Consider the following 24121-nt stretch of genomic DNA (forward strand, 5'->3'; position numbering starts at 1 on the left):
ATCAAATTCCAATCCAGTTACAGGAGTTATTAACATCAGCGGAAACAAACCCCTACTTTCAGAATGAACACGATTCAGCCCGGGATGTGATTAACAGCAGCAATAACAGCAGAATCCCACCCCTGCAGTCACTTGTGATCTCGCTTGTGTGTCAGCAGGTGGGATGATCGAGTGAATCCCTCCCCACACTCTGAGCAGGTGAACGGCCTCTCCACAGTGTGAACTCGCTGGTGTGAGAGTAGGCTGGATGTCTCAGTGAATTCCTTCCCACAATCGGAGCAGGTGCACAGCCTCTCCCCAGTGTGAACTCGCTGGTGTTTCAGCAGGTTGGATGACTGAGTGAATCCCTTCCCACACTCAGAGCAGGTGAACGGCCTCTCCCCAGTGTGACCTCGCTGGTGTATCAGCAGGTTGGATGACTGAGTGAATCCCTTCCCACACTCAGAGCACGTGAACGGCCTCTCCCCAGTGTGACCTCGCTGGTGTATCAGCAGGTTGGATGACTCAGTGAATCCCTTCCCACACTCAGAGCAGGTGAACGGCCTCTCCCCAGTGTGAACTCGCTGGTGTGTCAGCAGGTGGGATGATGTAGTGAATCCCTTCCCACACTCAGAGCAGGTGAATGGCCTCTCTCCAGTGTGAACTCGCTGGTGTGTCAGCAGGTGGGATGATGCAGTGAATCCCTTCCCACACTCAGAGCAGGTGAACGGCCTCTCCCCAGTGTGAACTCGCTGGTGTTCCAGCAGGCTGGATGACCGAGTGAATCCCTTCCCGCAGTCGGAACAGGTGAACGGCCTTTCCCCAGTGTGAACTCGCTGGTGTATCAGCAGGTTGGATGACTGAGTGAATCTCTTCCCACATTCAGAGCAGGTGAACGGCCTCTCCCCAGTGTGAACTCGCTGGTGTCTCAGTAGGTCGGAAGATGTAGTGAATCCCTTCCTGCAGTCGGAGCAGGTGAACGGCCTCTCCCCAGTGTGACCCCGCCGATGTGTTTCCAGCTGGGACGGGCATTTGAAACGTTTCCCACAATCCCCACATTTACACAGTTTCTCCCCAGTGTGACTGCGCTTGTGTCTCTCCAGGTTGGATGATCGGCTGAAGCCTTGTCCACACACAGAGCATGTGTATCGTTTCTCCCTGCTGTGAACAGTGTTTTCTGCTTCCATGGTCAAAGGCCGATGATATTCAGGTCCCGATGATTCGAGTGGCCGTCAGATCTTAATGTGATGTTTGGTTTGAGCCTCCGGTCGACAAATCCTCCCCGTTTAATACCCTGTAAAATGAATTTCAAACAGGAAAAAGGTTGGGTGAGAGAAAACCCACAAAAACACTAAGGCAGGTTGTGAAATTGAGCTGAATGAACCTGGCTATTTGTGCGGCCATCAGCAGAAAAAAAGTGACCATGACAGCTGTCGGATTGTCATAAAAACCCAACTGGTCACTGATGTACTTCAGGGTCGGGAACCCACCACCTGGTCTGGGCCTACACAAGACTCTGGCCTCGATGGGTAGAGGGAGAGGTGGGTGGGGTGAAGGGGAGGGGAGGGACTTTATACATCTGCAACTCGACCAGAACTTTGACAGAACCTCCCAAACCCACAATCTCTCCCACTTAGATGGACCAAGGCACCAGGTGCTTGGGAAATCCATCACCTCCAAATTCCCCTCAAAGTCTCCCACCATCCTGACTTGGGCATATATCACCGTTCCTACATTGTCACTGGGTGAAAATCCTGGAACTCCTCACCTAACAGCATTGTGGGAGGACCGTCACCACACGGACTGCAGCGGTTCGAGAAGAAGGCCCACCATCACCTTGTCAAGGGGCAAACGGAAATTGGAAATATATTCTGGCCTTACTAGCGACACCCACATCCCAAGAATAGATTAAAACAAATCTGTACATTGAAAGCCTCTACAGATGTACTTGTTCCTAAACCAATACTCTTCCACATTGTGCGGAACCTAGTGTCTGTTTCGCAACCTAATCTCCCCTAGAATCCACCGCCGTTGACAGTCTCTCATCGGAAATTGTTGGGTACCCGACTGGGCTCAGAGGTACTGGGGGTTAAACCCAGCAGCTTCTAACCCCCCTCCCCCGCCCTCACCCCTCCCTCTCCACTCCAGCTCAAACTGATGCAACAAACAGACCCACACAGGAGGCCAGGGAGCGACCTCCGCATCCAGCGCCCACCCTGATACAGAGCGGCTCTGGATTGGTCGCTCTGTGCTTCCAGTATCGATGCACTTAAGATCAGCAAATGAGGGAGAAGGGAAGAGGCTTATTCTAATAGAGTTAGAACCATAGAATCAGAGAATGGTTACAGCATGGAAGTAGACCATTTGGCCCATCGAGCCCGTGCCAGCTCTCTGCAAGAGCACCTCAGCCAGTTCCACTCCCCCGCTCTTACCCCACAGCCCTGCAACTGTTTTTCTTTCAGGCACTTATCCAACTCCCTTTTGAAAGCCGTGATTGAGTCTGCCTCCACCACCCTTTCAGGCCGTGCATTCCAGATATTAACCACTCGCTATGCAAAAAGTTTTTTTCTTGTGTCGCCTTTGGTTCTTTTGCCCATCACCTTAAATCTGTGTCCTCTGGTCCTCAACCATTCAATAAGATCATGGCTGATCCGATCATGGACTCAGTTCCACTTCCCTGCCCACTCCACATAAACCTTTACTCCCATATCGCTCAAAAATCTGTCTATCTCCACCTTAAATATATTCAATGACCCAGCCTCCACAGCTCTCCGGGGCAGAGAATTCCACAGATTTACAACACTCAAGAGAAGAAATTCCCTCTCATCTAAGTTTTAAATGGGCAACCCCTTATTCTGAAACTATGCCCCCTGGTTCAAGATTCCCCTATGAGTGGAAACATCCTCTCTGCATCTACCTTGTCAAGCCCCCTCAGTATCTTTCATGTTTCAATAAGATCACTTCTCATTCTTCTGAACTCCAATGTGTATAGGCCCAAACTACTCAACCTTTCTTCATAGGTCAACCCCCTCATCTCAGGAATCAACCTAGTGAACCTTCTCTGAACTGCCTCCAATGAAAGTATATCCTTCCTTAAACACTGAGACCAAAACTGAACGCAGTACTCCAGGTGTGGCCTCATCAATACCCTGTACAGTTGTAGCAGGACTTCTCTGCTTTTATACTCTAACCCCCTTGCAACTCCAGCTTCTTCAGTCTGTCCAGGTAACTGAAGTCCCTCATCCCTGGAATCATTCTCGTAAATCTTTTCAGCATCCTCTCTAAGGCCTTCACATTATTCCTAAAGTGTGTTGCCCACAATTGGGCACAATACTCCAGTTGAGGCCGAACCAGTGCTTTGTACAAGTTCATCATAATATCCACACTTTCGTACTCTATACTTCTATTTATAAACAGAGATACTGTCTAATGTAATATAAACAGGGACAGGGTCTGGTGTAATATAAACAGGGACAGGGTCTAATGTAATATAAACAGAGGCAGGATCCAGTGTAATATAAACAGGGACAGGGTCTAGTGTAATATAAACAGGGACAGAGTCTAGTGGAATATAAACAAAAACAGGGTCTAGTGTAATATAAAAAGAGACAGGGTCGAATGTAATATAAACCGAGACAAGGTCTTGTGTAATTATAAACAGTGACAGGGTCTAGTGTAATATTTAAAATTATTCCCGGTGACATGAGCTAGTGAGTACAGAAATAGGAAGATAGAGCAGATGACTGCGTGACTGGAGAGATGGTGCAGGAGGGAGGGCTTTAGATTCCTGACGCATTGGGACCACTTCTAGGGGAGGTGGGACATGTCCAAACCGGACGAGTTGCATCTCAACAGAGCCAGGACTAACATCCTCGCGGGGGCGTTTGCTAGTGCTGTTGGGGAGGGATGAAACCAGCTTGGCAGGGGGATGGGCACCTGAAAATAGATTCATTAGGGAGGGAAGTAAAGCTGGAATTAGAAAGCAAAAATGTAGAAAGTGAGTTTGAAGGACAGAAGAAAAAAGCAGGAAAAAAGGGTAAAAAAACAAATTTAAAAGCTCTCTGTCTAAATGCACATAACATTCATAACAAAATAGATGAGTTGACGGCACAAATAGATACAAATGGGTATGATCTGATAGCCGTTACAGAGATATGGTTGCAAGGTGACCAGGATTGGGAACTGAATATTCAGGGGTATTTGACAATTCGGAAGAACAGACAGAAAGGAAAAGGAGGTGGGGTAGCTCTGTTAATAAAGAATGGGATCAGTGCATTAGTGAGAAATGATATTTGCTCAGAGGATCAAGATATTGAATCAGTTTGGGTGGAGATAAGGAATAATAAAGGGAAAAAGTCACTGGTGGGCGTAGTCTATAGGCCCCCTAACAGTAGCTACACTGTTGGACGGAGTATAAATCAAGAAATAATGGAGGCTTGCAATAAAGGAACGGCAATAATTATGGGTGATTTTAAACTTCATGTTGATTGGACAAGGCAAATTGGTCAGGGTAGTCTTGAGGAGGTGTTCATAGAGTGTATCCGGGATAGTTTCCTTGAACAGTACATTGCGGAACCAACCAGGGATCAGGCTATCTTAGATCTAGTACTGTGTAATGAGGCAGGATTAATAAATGATGTCATAGTAAAAGATCCTCTCGGAATGAGTGACCATAATATGGTTTGTTGTAGGGCACTTCCAAAGGCAAAGATACCTGCTGAATATATGTATGTATGTATGTGTAAAATGGCAGCCAGATATAAAATGGCTGCCAGGGATTCCGCAAAGCACGAGGGGAATTCAGCTAACCAGCTTGACTAAATTTCTGGGTAGCTGATGACACTGCAGTTCCGTGTACAGGAACACTGGAAAGGGCGAGCTCAGCAGAATGCCTCTAATCAGCAACCCCCAGACAAGATGTCCTAGCAGAATACTGAACAAAGGAATTCCTGTAACTGGGTTAAGATAAGGTTAGGTGCAGGCAGAACCCAAGGACAGCAGAGATAAGCGGGTCTGGAGAATATCATGAGGCCATGAGTAAGCTCCAGCTAAACATGAAATGATCACGCAGTCCCCTGGTGCCTGGGGGCCAATGCCATTGGCCCAAAAAAAACGATTTGTAATTTATAATCGTTATGCTTGGATTGTGTCCAACCGACATGGGCTGAGTAATTGTAATAAACTGTTGTAAAACATATAAATATCGATGAATTTCTTTGTTCGGCGGAGAGTAGTGCCTGAAGTAACCCAGAGCTTTCTCCCCGCCGGTGTAATAAAGACCGTTTTGATGTTTGGAACCGACCCAGGGTGACGAGTGATTCTTCCAGGATTTCGCTTGCGCTAACAGGTTGAATTTCAAATTCAGTTGGAGGGTGAGAAAGTTGGTTCTCAAACCAGAGTCCTAAGCTAAATTAAAGGAGCCTACAATGGTATGAGGGCAGAGTTGGCAAAAGTGAACTGGGAAAATAGACTAAAGAATGGGACAGTTGATGAGCAGTGGCAGGCATTTAAGGAGATATTTCATAAACTGCAACAAAAATATATTCCAATGAGAAGGAAAGACTGTAAAAGAAGGGATAACCATCCATGGCTAACTAAGGAAATAAGGGAGGTATCAAATTGAAAACAAAGGCATACAGTGTGGCCAAGACTAGTGGGAGGCTAGAGATTTATGAAATGTTTAAAAAGCCAGCAGAGAACAACTAAAAAAATGACTGCGAGGGAAGATAGATTATGAAAGTAAACTAGCACAAAATATAAAAACAGATAGTAAGAGTCCTTCATGGTAGAAGACACTAAAAACATCTCAATGGTGGATAATCAAGGGGCTATAGGTAGGGAGGAACGTAATACAATCACTATCACTAATGACGTAGTACTAGATCAAATAATGGGATTAAAGGCGGACTAGTCCCCTGGACATGATGGCTTGCATCCTAGGGTCTTAAGAGAAGTGGCTGCAGAGATAGTGAATGCATTGGTTGTAATAAACGTGTCCTTTTCAGAATGGCAGGCAGTGACCAGTGGGGTGCCGCAGGGTTCAGTGCTGGGATCCCAGCTATTTACAATATACATCAATGATTTAGATGAAGGAATTGAATGTAATATCTTCAAGTTTGCAGATGACACTAAGCTGCGTGGCGGTGTGAGCTGTGAGGAGGATGCTAAGAGGCTGCAGGGTGACTTGGATAGGTTAGGTGAGTGGGAAAATGCATGGCAGATGCAGTATAATGTGGATAAATGGGAGGTTATCCACTTTGGTGGCAAAAACAGGAAGACAGAATATTATCTAAATGGTGACAGATTAGAAAAAGGGGAGGTGCAACGAGACCTGGGTGTCATGGTACATCAGTCATTGAAGTTTGGCATGCAGGTACGGCCTTCATAGCGAGAGAATTTGAGTATAGGAGCAGGGTGGTCTTACTGCAGTTGTACAGAGCCTTGGTGAGACCACACCTGGAATATTGTGTTCAGTTTTGGTCTCCTAATCTGAGGAAGGACATTCTTGCTATTGAGGGAGTACAACGAAGGTTCACCAGATTGATTCCCGGGATGGCAGGACTGACCTATGAGGAGAGACTGGATCAACTGGGCTTGTATCCACTGGAGTTTAGAAGAAAGAGAGGGGATCTCAGAGAAACATATAAAATTCTGATGGGATTGCACAGGTTAGAGACAGGAAGAATGTTCCTGTTGCTGGGGAGTTCCAGAACCAGGACTCACAGTCTAAGAATAAGGGGTAAGCCATTTAGGACCGAGATGAGGAGAAACTTCTTCACTCGGAGAGTGGTTAACCTGTGGAATTCTCTACCGCAGAAAGTTGTTGAGGCTAGTTCGTTAGATATATTCAAAAGGGAGTTAGATATGGCCCTTATGGCCAAAGGGATCAAGGGATATGGAGAAAAAGCAGGAAAGGGGTATTGATGTTCAATGATCAGCCATGATCTTATTGAATGACGGTGCAGGCTCGAAGGGCCGAATGGTCTGCTCCTGCATCTAATTTCTATGTTTCTATGTATAATCTACCAAAATTTCCTGGATTCTAGGGCAGTCCCAACAGGTTGGAAAATCGCAAATGTAACGCCCCTATTTGAAAAAGGAGGCAGACAAAAAGCAGGACACTATATACCAGTTAACCTAACATCTCTCATTGGGAAAATGCTGCAGTCCATTATTAAGGAAGCAGCAGTAGGACATTTGGAAAAGCATGATTCAATCAAGCAGATTCAGCATGGTTTTATGAAAGGGAAATCATGTTTGACAAATTCACTGGAGTTCTTTGAGGATGTAATGAGCAGGGTGGATAAGGGGTAAGCAGTGGATGTGGTGTGTTTGGATTTCCAGAAGGCATTCAATAAGGTGCCACATAAGAGGTTACTGCACAAGATAAAAGCTCACATGGTTGGGGGTAATATATTAGCATGGATAGAGGATTGACTAAACAGAAAACAGAGAGTCGGGATAAATGGGTCATTTTCCAGTTGGCAAATATGACTAGTAGGAATCGGTGCTGGGTCCTCAACTATTTACAATCTATATTAATGACTTGGATGAAGGGGCCAAGTTTGCTGTTGATACAAAAATTGTGAGGACACAAAGGAATATAGACAGGTTAAATGAGTGGGCAAACATTTGGCAGATGGAGTATAATGTGGGAAAATGTGAGGTTATCCAATTTAGCAGAAATAATAGAAAAGCAAATTATAATTTAAATGGAGAAAAATTGAAAGGAGCTGCATTAGAGAGCGACCTGGGAGTCCTTGTGCATGAAAACACAAAAAGTTAGTATGCAGATACAGCAAGTAATCAGGAAGGCAAATGGAATGTTGGCCTTTATTGCAAGGGGGATAGAGTACAAAAGCAGGGACGTCTTGCTACAACTGTACATGGTACTGGTGAGGCCACACCTGGAGTACTGTGTGCAGTTTTGATCTCCGTATTTAAGGAAGAACATACTTGCATTGGAGGCAGTTCAGAGAAGGTTCACTAGATTGATTCAGATGAGGGGGTTGACTTATGAAGATAGGTTGAGTAGGTTGGCCTATACACATTGGAGTTCAGAAGAATGAGAGGTGATCTTATTGAAACTTAATGATAATGAGGGGGCTCGACAAGGTGGATGCAGAGAGGATATTTCCACTCATAGGGGAAACCAAAACTAGAGGACATCATCTTAAAATAAGGGACCGCCCATTTAAAACTGAGATAAGGAGGAATTTCTTCTCTCAGGGAGTTGTAAATCTGTGGAATTCTCTGCCCCAGAGAGCTGTGGAGGCTGGGTCATTGAATATATTTAAGGTGGAGATAGACAGATTTTTGAGCGATAAGGGAGTAAAGGGTTATGGAGAGCGGGCAGGGAAGTGGAGCTAAGTCTATGATCAGGCCAGCCATGATCTTATTGAATGGCGGAGTAGGCTCGAAGGGCAAAATGACCTACTCCTGCTCCTATTTCTTATGTTCTTATGTAAACATAAACCGTAAGCTCAGAACTGAGCATTGCCTTTAGGGGAGATGGTGAGAAATCCGAGGTGTGGAGACTGAGAATAAAATATCTCAGCCATTTCTTTCCCCACGAGGACCCGGTTGGAAACAGACACTGACATCATTCACTTTGTTCCTGTACCAAAATGGCTACACACGCGCTGTGCTACTCACTGAATCAAGATGGCGGAGCGCTGAACCTACTTTCCTGTACCAAAATGGCCGCCGTTAGCCTGGGTTTGCGAGCGGGAGAAAGCCCCGAAGATGCAACCGCCGATATTGCGGTTATTATTCCGGGATGGCGGCGGGCACCGGTTGTTTATGAAGCCTCCTCAGCTCCCCGCTGATCCATTGCTCCCCTCCAACCCGCTGAAAATGACAATTCTGAGCAGCCAATGCGAAACGTGTCTCTTCCGCCATTACACGGATCGCGCATGCTCCAAACCCAGCCTCGATCCGCGCCTGCGCACTGACTTCCTGTGTCTCGGTGCGGCACATTCTCCCCGCGGGGCATGCTGGCCAAAAGCGCCGCCATTGCCAGTCTGAATTTGTGACTGGAGCAGGATTTACTGTGATTGCATTGGACACTGAACCATGTTCATTCTGGCAGTTATTGCTTGTTTTTGATGATCTTAATAACCCCTATATATGAGCTAGGGATTAATATTGTGTATAAATATGAAATAAATCAGCGTTGTTTCAAACAGTGTGTCGAATATTTGAAGCAAAAGAGAGAAAGAAGAAAAGTAAAAGTGGAGGGCAGAGAAACCCAAGGCAAAAATCAAAAAAGGCCACATTGCAGCACAATTCTAAAGGGGCAAAGTGTGTTAAAAAGACAAGCCTGAAGGCTCTGCGCCTCAATGCAAGGAGTATTCGTAATAAGGTGGACGAATTAACTGCGAAGGCAGCAATTAACGAATATGATATAATTGGCATCACGGAGTCATGGCTCCAGGGTGACCAAAGCTGGGAACTCAACATCCAGGGATATTCAGCATTCAGGAAGGATAGACAGAAAGGAAATGGAGCTGGGGTAGCGTTGCTGGTTGAAGAAGAAATTAACGCAATAGTAAGGAAGGACATTAGTTTGGATGATGTCGAATCTGTATGGGTGAAGCTGCGGAATACCAAAGGGCAGAACATGCTAGTGGGAGTTGTGAACAGACCACCAAACAGTAGGAGTGAGGTCGGGGACAGCATCAAACAAGAAATTAGGGATGCATGCAATAAAGGTACAGCAGTTATCATGGGCGACTTTAATCTACATATAGATTGGACTAACCAAACTGGTAGCAATACAGTGGAGGAGGATTTCCTGGAGTGTATTACAGATGGTTTTCTCGACCAATATATTGAGGAACCAACTAAAGGGCTGGACTTCCTCGACTGGGTAATGTGTAATGAGAAAGGACTAATTAGCAATCCTGTTGTGCGAGGGCCCTTGGGGAAGGGTGACCATAATATGGTAGAATTCTTTATCAAGATGGAGAGTGACACAGTTAATTCAGAGACGAGGGTCCTGAACTTAAGAAAAGGTAACTTCGATGGTATGAGACGTAAATTGGCTAGAATAGACTGGCTAATGATACTTAAAGGGTTGACGGTGGATAGGCAATGGCAAACATTTAAAGATCATATGGATGAACTTCAACAATTGTACATCCCTGTCTGGTGTAAAAATAAAACGGAGAAAGTGGCTCAACCGTGGCTAACAAGGGAAATTAAGGATAGTGTTAAATCCAAGAAAGAGGCATATAAATTGGCCAGAAAAAGCAACAAACCTGAGGACTGGGAGAAATTTAAGAATCCAGCAGAGGAGACAAAGTGTTAAATTAGGAGGGGGAAAATAGAGTAGAGTGGAAGCTTGCTGGGAACATAAATATTGATTGTAAAAGCTTCTATAGATATGTGAGGAGAAAAAGATTAGTGAAGACAAACGTAGGTTCCCTAGCAGTCAGCTTCAGGTGAATTTATAATGGGGAACAAAGAAATGGCAGACCAATTGAACAAATACTTTGGTTCTGTCTTCACGAAGGAAAACACAAATAACCTTCCGGAAATACCAGCTGACAGAGGATCTAGTGAGAAGGAAGAACTGAAGGAAATCTTTATTAGGTGGGCAATTATGTTAGGGAAATTGATAGGATTGAAGGCCGATAAATCCCTGGGGCCTGATAGTCTGCATACCAGAGTAATTAAGGAAGTGCACTAGAAATAGTGGATGCATTGGTGATCATTTTCCAACAGTCTATCGACACTGGATCAGTTCCTATGGACTGGAGGGTAGCTAATGTAACACCACGTTAAAAAAAAAAAGAATGGAGAGAGAAAACAGGGAATTATAGACCGGTTAGCCTGACATCAGTAGTGGGGAAAATGTTGTAATCAATTATTAAAGAAATAATAGCAGCGCATTTGGAAAGCAGTGACAGGATTGGTCCAAGTCAGCATGGATTTATGAAAGGGAAATCATGCTTGAGAAATCTTCTAGAATTTTTTTGAGGATGTAACTCGTAGAGTGGACAAGGGAGAACCAGTGGATGTGGTGTATTTGGACTTTCAAAAGGCTTTTGACAAGGTCCCACACAAGACATTTGTGTGCAAAATTAAATCACATGGTATTGGGGGATATGTACTGACGTGGATAGAGAACTAGTTGGCAGACAGGAAGCAGAGAGTCGGGATTAATGGGTCCTTTCCAGAATGGCAGGCAGTGACTAGTGGGGTGCTGCAAGGCTCATTGCTGGGACCCCAGGGGACATAATCTAAGGATAAGGGGTAAGCCATTTAGGACTGAGCTGAGGAGAAACTTCTTCATTCAGAGAGTTGTTAACCTGTGGAATTATTTGCCGCAGAGAGTTGTTGATGCTAGTTCATTGGATATAGTCAAGAGGGAGTTAGATATGGCCCTTGCGGCTAAAGGGATCAAGGGGTATGGAGAGAAAGCAGGAAAGGGGTACTGAGGTGAAGGATCACCCATGATCTTATTGAATGGTGGTGCAGGCTCAAAGGACCGAATGGACTACTCCTGCATCTATTTTCTATGTTTCCATGTTTCTCCGTGATCAGAGGAGAGTAGTTGATTTTCTGTTACCGACTGTTCAATTTTAGTGCTTTTTCTTACTCTAACTTATATCACTTCTCACCTAGTTCGCCTTCTATCATATCAAACCTCAAACTTGTTCCGTTTGAGTACATGACTTGTGGTTGTAGTGGACTTAACTGCAGTGCCTCACTGTAAACTCAGCGGAAATCCTTTGAACCATCCCTTTATTGGACTGTCTTGCATAATATTTGAAATCCGTTACTTTCTGTATCAGTTAACCTATTTTTGGAACCGATTTCATTTTAAAAACGCGTCCACACATTTTGCACGTGATAGCCTGTGAAATATTTTAATATTTGTAATTGTCATTGTCACAAACTCCGTTCCTGAGCCACCGACTCCATCTTCTGTCTGATGCTCAACCAGACTATTCGCAACCTTGGTGTCATACTTGACCCCGAAATTAGTTTTTGACCACATATCCTATGCGCAGCATAACTAAGATTGCTTAATCCACCTCTGAAACATCGCCCGTCTACACTCTTGCCTCAGGTCATCCACGGCTGAAGCCATCATCCATGCCTTTGTCACCTCTGGACATGACGATTCTAACGCACTCCTCCCACATTCTACCCGACATAAACTAGAGTTGATCCAAAACTTGGCTGCCCATGCCCTAACTCACAACAAGTCAAGCTCACCCATCACCCTTGTGCTCGCTGACCTGCATTGCCTTCTGGTTAAGCAGTCAGTGGGTGTGGTCTAGTCATGGGTGGAGATTTCTCTGTATCTGACCCGTGTTGTACATGTCCTGGGAGTACTTGAGGCAGAGTAGAGGAAGATATACTCTGTGTCTAACCTGTACTGTACCTGCCTGGGGAGTGTTTGATGGGACTGTGTAGACGGAGCTTTACTCTGTATCTAACCCATGCTGTACGTGCCCTGGGAGTATTTGGGATATTGTAGACTGAGATTTACTCTGTATCAACCCTGGTATTGTTTGGGATAGGATGGAGTGAGATTTACTCTGTATCTAAGCCGTGCAGTACCAGTAGCCATGAAATCAGTAGTAGAGAAAATGCTGGAATCTATTATTAAACACGTGGTAACAGGGCACTTCGGAAGTAATAACAGGATTGGACAGAATCAACACGGATTTATGAAGGGGAAATTGTACTTGACAAATCTGATAGTGTTTTTTTGAGGTTGTTGTTGGTGTTTCGGGCAGCGGGTAAAGCCCCTTTGGAATTTTGCATTCCTTACTGCCACTTGATCGGCTCACGCTTTTCCCACAGACAAGAGACAAACATTTCTCTTTCCACATTCAAAGGCCGATGATATTCATGTTGCGGTGGATTGAGTGACTGTCAGATCTTGGTGATGTTTGGTGTGAGTTTCCCATCTACAAATCTTCCCTTTCTAATCCCCTGTAAAAGGAGTTTACAAAAATCATCACTGAGGACAGGATAGAAATTCAGAACAGTCAATTCTAGTTTCTATGGTACACACATTCCTCTCTGGTGTCCCCACAGCTGTAAATCCCTATCACACACATTATCCCTACTCCCCATGCTAAAATACAAACCCATTACATCATCTCCAACATTTTTTCCTTCTTGATGGGGGAGATAGGGAGAGAATAAAGGGAAATCCAAACCCGATAGTCCGTACATCCGGGTCCCGAGACCAGTTTCCACCAGTTTGACGGAGCGCGCTCGAAGGACACGTGTCGTGGGACAACGGCCTGATTGACGGGAGCTTCCGACCAATGGGGAGCGAGTGGAGCGGCCTGGAGCAGCGAGCCAGCGGGTCCTCCAACCAACAATCGGGCAGCCCGAGGGGCGGGACTTGAGCCGCTGATTGTCTGAGCTGCAGCGCACGACTTTGTGCAGTCCCTTATTCAGTGCCTGGGGCCAGGGGAGGCTGGGGGCCTTTATTGCCCTTAGTGGACACAAGGCTCTGGGGCTCACAACCCACTGGCTCACATTTTAATATAGACATTTTAAATTCATCAATAAAAGGGACAGGGTCTCTAATTAAGAACATAACATAAGAAATAGGAGCAGGAGTCGGCCACCTGGCCCCTCGAGCTTGCTCCGCCATTCAATAAGATCATGGCTGATCTGATCATGGACTCAGCTCCACTTCCCTGCCCACTCCCCATAATCTTTTACTCCCTTATCACTCAAAAATCTGTCTATCTCCACCTTAAATATATTCAATGACCCCGTCTCCACAGCTCTCTGGGATGGAGAATTCCACAGATTTACAACCCTCAGAAGAAATTCCTCCTAATCTCAGTTTTAAATGGGTGGCCCCTTATTCTATGTCCCCCAATTTTAGTTTCCCCTATGAATGGAAATATCCTCTCTGCATCCACCTTGTCGAGCCCCCTTCATATCATATGTTTCGATAAGATCACCTCTCATTCTTCTAAACTCCAATGGGTATAGGCCCAACCTACTCAACCTACCTTCATAAGTCAACCCTCTCATCTCCAGAATCAACCTAGTGAGCCTTCACTGAACAGCCTCCAATGTAAGTATAATCCTTAAATACGAAGCCCAAAACTGTACGCAGTACTCCAGGTGTGGCCTCACCAATACCATGTACAGTTGTAGCAGGACTTCTCTGCTTTTATACTCTATCCCCCTTGCAATAAAGACCAACATTCCATTTGCCTGCCTGATCACTTGCTGTACCTGCATACTAACTTTACGTTTCATGCACAAGGACCCCAGGTCCCTCTGTCCTGCAGCACTCTACAATTTAAATGGAGAAAAATTGCAATGTGCTTTTCTATTTTTTCTGCCAAAGTGGACAACCTCACATTGTACCACGTTGTATTCCACCTGCCAAATGTTTGCCCACTCACTCAGCCTGTCTATATCTCTTTGCAGATTTCATGTGTCTCCTCTCCTCACAATTTGCTCTCCCATCCTTTTTGTATCATCAGCAAATTGGCTACATTACATTCGGTCCCTTCATCCAAGTCATTAATATAGATTGTAAATAGTTGAGGCCCCAGCACCGATCCCTGCAGCACCCCACGAGTTACCATTTGCCAACCGGAAAATAATCCATTTATTTCGACTCTCTGTTTTCTGTTCGTTAGCCAATCCTCAATCCATGATAACCCCGGGAACTTCTATCTTGTGCAGTAACCTTTTACATGGCACGTTATCAAATGCCTTCTGGAAATCCAAATACACTGGTTCCCCCTTATCCACCCTGCTCGTTACATCCTCAAAGAACACCAGCAAATTTGTCAAACATGATTTCCCCTTCATAAACCCATGCTGACTCTGCTTGATTGAATTATGCTTTTCCAAATGTCCTGCTACTGCTTGCTTAATAATGGACTCCCAACATTTTCCGAACGACAGATGTTAGGCTAACTGGTCTATATTTCCTGCTTTTTGTCTGCCTCCTTTTTTAAATAGGGCGTTACATTTGTGGTTTTCCAATCCGTTGGGACCTCCCCAGAATCCAGGGAATTTTGGTAGATTACAACCAATGCCGCCACTATCTCTGCAGCCACTTCTTTTAGGACCCTACAATGCAAGCCATCAGGTCCAAGAGACTTGTCCGCCTTTAGTCCCATTATTTTACCGAGTACTACTACTTTAGTGATAGTTCCTCCCTCCCAGTGCGAAAGTGGTGAAGGGAGTGAATGATGAAGGTGGTGGGTGGGGTGCCAATCAAGCGGCTGCTTTATCCTGAATGGTGTCGAGCATCTTGAGTGGTGCTGCAGCTGCACTCATCCAGGTACATGGAGAGTATTCCATCACATTCCTGACTTGTACCTTGTAGATGGTGGAAATGATTTGGGGCATCAGGTGATTGAAAGTGATTTGACCAATTGAGGGTAAGGAAAGAAGCATACATTAAGTAGATAAACAACAGGGTAGGGCATGATAAGGGAGAATACAAAGGAGATCAGGAGAGAAGTAAAAAAAAAAAAAATTAGGAAGGCAAAGAGGAAATATGAAGTGAAATTATCAAGGAACATAAAACAAAATTAAATATTTTACAGGAAGGTAATAGAAAAGGAAGGTTGGGTGAGAATAGGGATAGACAGGCAAGGCCACAAGTAACGATAGCGGGATGGCAGAAATATTAAATCATTATTTTGCTTCGGTATTTAGATAGAACAGGTGGACATGACATGAGTAATGAGAAGTGCATTTAAAATAAAGAAAGGGGATACATTAAATAAACTAATCAAACTCAGGATAAAATCCCTGGCATCCACGTATTTTAAAAGAATCTAAGGAAGAGATATCAGAGACATTACTGCACATATTTAATAATTCTTCAGAAAAAGGTGTATTGCCAGAGGACTGGCAAACAGCTAACGGAGTACCTATATTTAAGGAGGAGAATAGAACATGTCTAGATAATTACAGACTAGTCAGCTTAACATCGGTGGTTGGAAAAATAATGGAATCCCTACTAAAGGAGAAAATAGAACGTCTAGAAATAAAAAGTATAATAATGAATAGTCAGCATGGATTTCAAAAAAGGGAAAACTCTGCTTGACCAAACTTATTGAATATTTTAAAGTAGTAACAGAGAGAGTAGACAATGGTAATGGAGTAGGTTTAATTTATCTAGATTTTTGAAAGGCCTTCGATAAGGTACCCCATAATAGACTAATGAATAAGGTCAGACAATAGAATGTCACGTGACAAGTGGCAAAATGGGATGCAAGCTGGCTGCAAGACAGAATGCAGAGAGTGGCTGTAAAGGGTAGCTATTCACAGTGGCAGATGGTGGGTAATGGTCTTCCACAAGGATCAGGGCTGGGACCACTGCTGTTCACATTAACCATTTAGACTTTGAAATCAAAAACACAATTTCTAAATTTGCGGATGGTACCAAATTTGGGGGGGGGGGGGGGGGGGGGGAAGAGTGAATACTGAGAAATGCGACAAATTACAGGAGGACATTAATTAACTTGCAGAATGGGCAAATAATTGGCAAATGAAGTTCAACACATAAATGCGAGGTAGTACATTTTGGTAGGAAGAATAGGAAGGTCACTTATTACTTGGAAGGTGCAAGTCTGGGTGGGGTAGAGGAAAAAAGGGATCTTGGAGTACAGATACACCAATCACTAAAAGTTGTGCCACAGGTTAGCAAGGCCATAAAAAAGCAAACCAAGCACTAGGCTTTATTTCTAGAGGGATAGAATTGAAAAGTAGGGCCGTTATGCTGAACCTGTATCAAACCTTGGTTAGACCATATTTGCAGAGTACTGCGTGCAGTTCTGGTCACCAGATTATAAAAAGGATATAGAGGCACTGGAGAGGGCGCAGAGAAGATTTACAAGGACGATACAAGAAATGCGATATTAATATCAGGACAAGCATAAGAGGGAGAAGGGAGCAGAGGATTATGTTGTTAGATTTAGATGAGGAAAGACAGGAGGAGGTGCGAGTGGAGCATAAACGCTAGCACGGACTAGTTGTGCCGAAAGGCCTGTTTCTGTGCCGTACATCCTGTGTAAAATCAGTTGTGAATAACCTTGTGCATTAATTTTCCAGTTTTATGCCATGAAAGAATCCACAGGTTAACAGGTTAATTATTTACATCAGTTTTTCTTACTAATGAATTGAATAGATTGGTCGATTGGTTTTACAATAGTCATGATTATTATTTGATAATTGCATTAAGTCCTGCATCAAACATTACATGCTTTCATTTCATTTATCTTCTTATTTGAAGTCCATATGAATAATATTTACGTGTACTCTTGTCTGGTATAACATAAGAAATAGGAGCAGGAGTAGGCCATACGGCCCCTTGAGCCTGCTCCACCATTCAATATCATGGCTGATCTGATCATGGACTCGGGTCCACCTCCCTGCCCGCTCCCCATAACCCCTTATTCCCTTATCGTTTAAGGAACTGTCTATTTCTGTCTTAAATGTATTCAATATCCCAGCTTCCACAGCTCTCTGAGGCAGTGAGTTTAGGGTGTAAATGAGGGGATACATTTTTGCACAGCGAGTTATGGTGATCTGGAGTGCCCTGCCTGAAACGGTGGTGGAAGCAGATTCAATAGAGAATTGGATAAATTGTTGACTAGGAGACATTCACAGGGCTCTGGAGTAAGAGCAGGGGAGTGAGACTAATGGGACAGCTCTTTCAAAGAGCCAGCACAGGCACGATGGACCGAATGGCCTCCTCGTGTGCTGTGTTTTTCTACGATTCTAGGTGCTGACAGCAGAGTCGGGGCTCTGTTAAAATTAGAAGGATTAAAATGTGAATTTTAAAATAAATTCTTAGCTGGACCAACTGTTTTAACCTCACTTCATAATGGTGCAGTTGATACAAAGCTGAAGTGGAGTCAAACTCTCTCCTGGCCCACTGTCAATGGAAACTATTGATCTTCAAAGTTACTCTGCACATCTCCCCTCGCCATCAATCTCAAACTGCTTTGCATCAACACAGTATGTGGCATGACTGTCCCAATCACACTGAGCCAGGACATACTGAGTTAAGTCATGCAGAATCAGCTGAACTATGAACAGAAGTACTGAGCTTTCTATACTTCAACAACATTAGATTCACAGTAAGATTCCTGCCCTCCTCCAGCTCACAAGATATCCTGAAATTTAAATAAAATGCAAAGTCAGGCAACACCAAGTTTCCTACTGGGAAGGAGAGCAGGGGAGTTCTCCCCAGTATCCTGGGTCAATATTTATCCTTCAACCAACATCACTAAAACAGATGAGCTGGTCATTGTCACATTGCTGTTTGTGGGATCCTGCTGTGCGCAAATTGGCTGCTGCCATTCCTACTTTACAACACTGACTACGCTTCAAAAGTACTTCATTGGCTGTAAAGCACTTTGGGATGTCCTGAGCTTGTGAAAAACACGATATAGTCTTTCTTTCTACGGGATTAACACACACCATTATTGCAGCATGACATGTCCTCTGTTAGAAACTGTCAGACACAAGTCAGCGACAGTGTGTGACTGAGATAGTCCTGTTACAGCATCATTTCCTGTTGTTGCTGACTCCATCATTTCTTACCCATACTCCAGCTACGAGCAGATTCTTCACACTACAAGTCTAATTTAAGCACACACATACACACCTTACAATAGATGACAGCCCTCCTCACAAAAACAGAAGATCCCACGCACAGATTGTCTTTAACCCATGACTAAGATTACCCTCCATTATATTATGGGGATTATTTGCATCCCTCCTCCACCTCACCATTTCCCCTCCTCATCCCATCCCCCTTCCCCAATGTACATTGGGCCCATACGCTCCGGAGTTAAGAAGAAAGAGAGGTGTTCTCATTGAAACACAAGATTCTGAGGGAGATTGACAGGGTAGATGCTGAGAGGTTGTTTCCCCTGTCTGGAGAGTCTAGAACCAGGGGACATAGTCTCAGGATAAGCGGTCGGTCATTTGAGACCGAAATGAGGAGAAATTTCTTCGCTGAGAGGGATTTGAATCTTTGGAATTCTCTAACCCAAAGGGCTATGGATGCCGAGTCTCTGAGTATATTTAAGGCTGAGATTGATAGATTTTTGGACTCTGGGGGAAATCAAGGGATATGGGGATTGGGCGGGGAAGTAGAGTTAAGGTCAAAGATTAACCATGATCTTATTGAACGGGGGAGCAGGCTCGAATGGTAAGGGGGGGGGGGACCCTGATAATAAAGGATGACAATAAAGAATAATAAAGAACCTAGTTTCCCCTTAATTGCATCTATGCTATTCTCCTCAACAACTCCATGCGGCAGCGAATTCCACATTCTCAACACTCTCTGGGTAAAGAAGTTATCCTCTTAAAACTGTGCCTTCATAGAGTGTGACAGGAGGGAGGTAATTGCACCAAGACTTGCCCCCAACTCCTCCTGTCTATGTTTCCGTATTACCAATTTGTTTTTTTTAAGACTCCGAAGGTAATGGGTTTAAGTCCTGCTCCAGAACCTTGAGCACAAAATCTAGGCTGACACACCAATGCAGTGCTGAGGGAGCACTGCACTGTCGGAGGTGCCGTCTTTCGGATAAACTCTTAAACTGAGCGCCCGTCTACCCCCTCAGGTGGATGTAAAAGATCTCATGGCACTATTTTGAAAAGCAGGGGAAGTTATCCACAATGCCCTGGCCAATATTTATCTCTCAACCAACATCAACAAATACATATTATTTGGTCGCTGTTTGTGGGAGCTTGCCGTGTGCAGATTGACGGCCATGTTTCCCACATTACAACCACAAGTACACTTCAAAAGTAGTTCCAGATCACAACAACTCGCTGTGTTTAAAAAAAAGTTTCATTTCACCCCACTTCTTTATTGAATTGGTGTCAACACTGAGCCACATGAGGAGATATTAAGACAGGTGACCAAAAGCTGCGAAAAGTGGTAGGTTTTAAGGAGCGCTTTAAAGGAGAGGGGTAGAGAGGCAGAGAGGCTTAGGGAGAGAATCCAGAGCTCAGGGTACAGGCAGCTGAAGGCACGGCTGCATTTTGTTAATTTAAAAATTATACGTTATATTGTGCCCATTCCAAATAACAGACTTGGCAGGTACGTAATTAGGTGCATTTCCTTCCAATAGATTAAACATTCGATCTGTCCCCTCTGCAGCACATCCTGTACCCACTAGCCAGGACTGTGGCTCACTCACTAGGCAGCAGACCCTGTCATTGCAAACACAATTTCAATGAGTTTCCCCTCTGTAACGATCCACAACAAAATTAAACACGTTTTATATATAGTTCAGACTGGAGCAAACACATCCCCCCCACTCCTCTTCAATCTCCCCTCCCCTCATCCCAGCCCTCACCTCCCAACCCCCCCCTCATCCCAGCCCTCACCTCCCATCCCCCCCTTACCCCAGCTCTCACCTCCCATCCCCCCCTTACCCCGGCCCTCACCTCCCATCCCCCCCTTACCCCGGCCCTCACCTCCCATCCCCCCCTTACCCCAGCACTCACCTCCCATCCCCCTCTTACCCCAGCCCTCACCTCCCATCCCCCCTTACCCCAGCCCTCACCCACCACCCCCACTTACCCCAGCCCTCACCCCCCATCACCCCAGCCCCCACCTCCCATCCACCCCTCATCCACCCCTTACCCCAGCCCCCACCTCCCATCCACCCCTTACCCCAGCCCCCACCTCCCATCCACCCCTTACCCCAGCCCCCACCTCCCATCCACCCCTTACCCCAGCCCTCACCCACCATCCCCCCCTTACCCCAGCCCTCGTCCACCATCCCTCCCTTACCCCAGCCCTCACTCCAACCCTCATCCCCCCCATCCTAACCCTCCCATTCCCCCCAGTCCTCACACCCACCCCCCCTTACCCCAGCCCTCACTCCAACCCTCATCCCCCCATCCTAACCCTCCAATTTCCCCCTCCTCCTCATCCCCCATTCCCCCCAGTCCTCACCACCATCCCCCAGCCCTCGCCCCCCATCCCCCCTTACCCCAACCCTCACCTTCATCCCCCTTACCCCGGCCCTCACCCCCCATATAAACATAGAAAATAGGTGCAGCGAGTAGGCCATTCGGCCCTTCGAGCCTGCACCGCCATTCAATGAGTTCATGGCTTTACATGCAACTTCAGTACCCCATTCCTGCTTGCTCGCCATACCCCTTGATCCCCCCAGTAGTAAGGACTACATCTAACTCCTTTTTGAATATATTTAGTGAATTTGCCTCAACTACTTTCTGTGGTAGAGAATTCCACAGGTTCACCACTCTCTGGGTGGAGAAGTTTCTCCTCATCTCGGTCCTAAATGGCTTACCCCTTATCCTTAGACTGTGACCCCTGGACTTCCCCAACATTGGAAACATTCTTCCTGCATCTAACCTGTCGAAACCCATCAGAATTTTAAACGTTTCTATGAGATCCCCTCTCATTCTTCTGAACTCCAGTAATACAAGCCCAGTTGATAGTCTTTCTTGATATGTCAGTCCCGCCATCCCGGGAATCAGTCTGGTGAACCTTCGCTGCACTCCCTCAATAGCAAGAATGTCCTTCCTCAGGTTAGGAGACCAAAACTGTTCACAATACTCCAGGTGTGGTCTCACCAAGGCCCTGTACAACTGTAGCAACACCTCCCTGCCCCTGTACTCAAATCCCCTTGCTATGAAGGCAAACATGCCATTTACTTTCTTAACCACCTGCTTTATCTGCATGCCAATCTTCAATGACTGATGTACCATGACACCCAGGTCTCGTTGCACCTCCCCTTTTCTTAATCTGTCACCATTCAGATAATAGTCTGATAATTTATCCACATTATACTTTATCTGCCATACATTTGCCCACTCACCTAACCTATCCAAGTCATTCTGCAGCCTCATAGCATCCTCCTCACAGCTCACACTGCCACCCAACTCAGTGTCATCTGCAAATTTGAAGAGACTACATTTAATCCCCTCATCTAAATCATTAATGTACAATGTAAACAGCTGGGGCCGCAGCACAGAACCTTGTGGTACCCCACTAGTCACTGCCTGCCATTCTGAAAAGTACCCATTTACTCCTACTCTTTGCTTCCTGTCTGCCAACCAGTTCTCAATCTAGATCAGCACACTACCCCCAATCCCATGTGCTTTAACTTTGTACATTAATCTCTTGTGTGGGACCTTGTCGAAAGCCTTCTGAAAGTCCAAATACATCACATCAACTGGTTCTCCCTTGTCCACTCTACTAGAACCATCCTCAAAAAATTCCAGATTTGTCAAGCATGATTTCCCTTTCATAAATCCATGCTGACTTGGACATATGTCACCTCTTTCCAAATGCGCTGCTATGACATCCTTAATAATTGATTCCATCATTTTACCCACTACTGAGGTCAGGCTGACCGGTCTATAATTCCCTGTTTTCTCTCTCCCTCCTTTTTTAAAAAGTGAGGTTACATTGGCTACCCTCCACTCCATAGGAACTGATCCAGAGTCTATGGAATGTTGGAAATTGACTGTCAATGCATCCGCTATTTCCACCTCCTTAAGTACTCTGGGATGCAGTCCATCAGGCCCTGAGGATTTATCGGCCTTCAATCCCATCAATTTCCCCAACACAATTTCCCGACTAATAAGGAATTCCCTCAGTTCCTCCTTCTTACTCGACCTTCTGACCCCTTTTATATCCGGAAGGTTTTTTGTGTCCTCCTTAGTGAATACCGAACCAAAGTACTTGTTCAATTGGTCTGCCATTTCTTTGTTCCCAGTTATGACTTCCCCTGATTGTGACTGCAGGGTACCTACGTTTGTCTTTACTAACCTTTTTCTCTTCACATATCTATATCCCCCCCCACCCCACCCTCCGGAGCATAAAACCAGGCGACCGCTCTCAGCCGCTCCCACCGGCTGCAACTCACCGACACAAGAGCCCAGCGCAGCGTCACTGGCGCCCGGCCCAAACACACTGCTCGACCTCCGAGTCCCACTGAGGCCCGGGCCCGCCCCGGAAACCCGCCTCCCTCACTCTGAGTGACAGGCACTCGGGCCAATCACCTTCCCCCGGGAGAGCCCAGCCCCGACAACCCGCCTCCCTCACTCTAAGTGACAGGCGCTCTGGCCACTCCCCTTCTCCAGGATTGCTCCGCTCCGGAAACCCGCCTCCCATACTCTGAGTGACAGGCGCTCCTACCAATCCGCATCCCCGGAGAGCCCCGCACGGGGCCGCCCCTGAGGCGCTGATGTGGGTTGAGCGAGGCTCGCGCTCGGAGCTTGGTGGTTGGGTTTAAATGTTGAATGTTGAACGGGCGGTGACCTTTGCCCCTGGGTCCCACTCCAGGACATTGTGATGTATTTACTGAGGCTCCCAGAGCTCGGGCCTTACACTAAACCTCCATCAGATAAAGGTCCTCCAGCAGCCTGTCCCCGCCGGGCCAGGCCGCGCAGCACTGCCCCCCAGTCAGCAAGGTCCACGGCGTGGGCCCTGGACACCGGCCGGGGACCATTTCCCAAAACTCGGGAGCCTCTCATCAACAAGGGCCGGCATTGACCACCAGATCCAACACCGCCCCCAGTGCGCCAGTGCAGCCTTCGGCCGCCTGAGGAAAAGAGTGTTCAAAGACCAGGCCCTCAAACCTACCACCAGGCTCATGGTCTAAGGGCTGTAGTAATACCTGCCCTCCTGTATGGCTCAGAGACATGGACCATGTACAGCAGACACCTCAAGTCGCTGGAGAATTACCACCAATGATGTCTCCGCAAGATCCTACAAATTTGGTGAGAGGGGAGCGACCTGTCAAAAGCCCAGCGGGAGATCGAGAGCCAGCGGCAGTTGGTGAGAGGGGAGCGACCTGTCAAAAGCCCAGCGGGAGATCGAGAGCCAGCGGCAGTTGGTGAGAGGGGAGCGACCTGTCAAAAGCCCAGCGGGAGATCGAGAGCCAGCGGCAGTTGGTGAGAGGGGAGCGACCTGTCAAAAGCCCAGCGGGAGATCGAGAGCCAGCGGCAGTTGGTGAGAGGGGAGCGACCTGTCAAAAGCCCAGCAGGAGATCGAGAGCCAGCGTACCGGTGCAGCTACAGCGGGAGAGAAAGCAAAATAGAAGTAGAAAGTAATCAAAAAGTGACGTCACAGCCAATGGGGTAAGTGATTGGCTGGTGATTGGTGAGTAGCTTTTCT

At 46.0% G+C, this 24121-nt stretch overlaps 1 protein-coding gene across 6 annotated transcripts; it reads right to left on the reverse strand.

The window, feature by feature from the left end:
* LOC139253751 (zinc finger protein 432-like) lies at window positions 1-22954 on the reverse strand. Of its 6 annotated transcripts, XR_011591974.1 has the most exons (3): window positions 22869-22941; window positions 21816-21890; window positions 11842-12933 (listed from the first exon to the last, which is right to left on the reverse strand). XR_011591974.1 is itself a non-coding variant. In XM_070873547.1 (2 exons), the coding sequence occupies exon 2, from the start codon at window positions 1164-1166 to the stop codon at window positions 129-131; it is 1038 nt and encodes a 345-aa protein (XP_070729648.1). In that variant the 5' UTR covers window positions 1167-1273; window positions 22869-22941; the 3' UTR covers window positions 1-128. The 6 variants fall into 6 exon arrangements, 3 of the variants coding, with proteins under 3 accessions (XP_070729648.1, XP_070729649.1, XP_070729647.1); XM_070873547.1 differs by lacking the exons at window positions 11842-12933; window positions 21816-21890 and adding an exon at window positions 1-1273; XM_070873548.1 differs by lacking the exons at window positions 11842-12933; window positions 21816-21890; window positions 22869-22941 and adding exons at window positions 1-1273; window positions 8665-8873.
* Between the last annotated feature and the right edge of the window lie 1167 nt (window positions 22955-24121).

This window comes from Pristiophorus japonicus, unplaced genomic scaffold (assembly GCF_044704955.1).
Source record: "Pristiophorus japonicus isolate sPriJap1 unplaced genomic scaffold, sPriJap1.hap1 HAP1_SCAFFOLD_510, whole genome shotgun sequence".
Taxonomy (NCBI): domain Eukaryota; kingdom Metazoa; phylum Chordata; class Chondrichthyes; family Pristiophoridae; genus Pristiophorus; species Pristiophorus japonicus.

Coding starts and splice junctions, on each gene's coding strand:
- LOC139253751 (XM_070873547.1), bottom strand. CDS start 1,166: ATGGAAGCAGAAAACACTGTTCACAGCAGGGAGAAACGATACACATGC.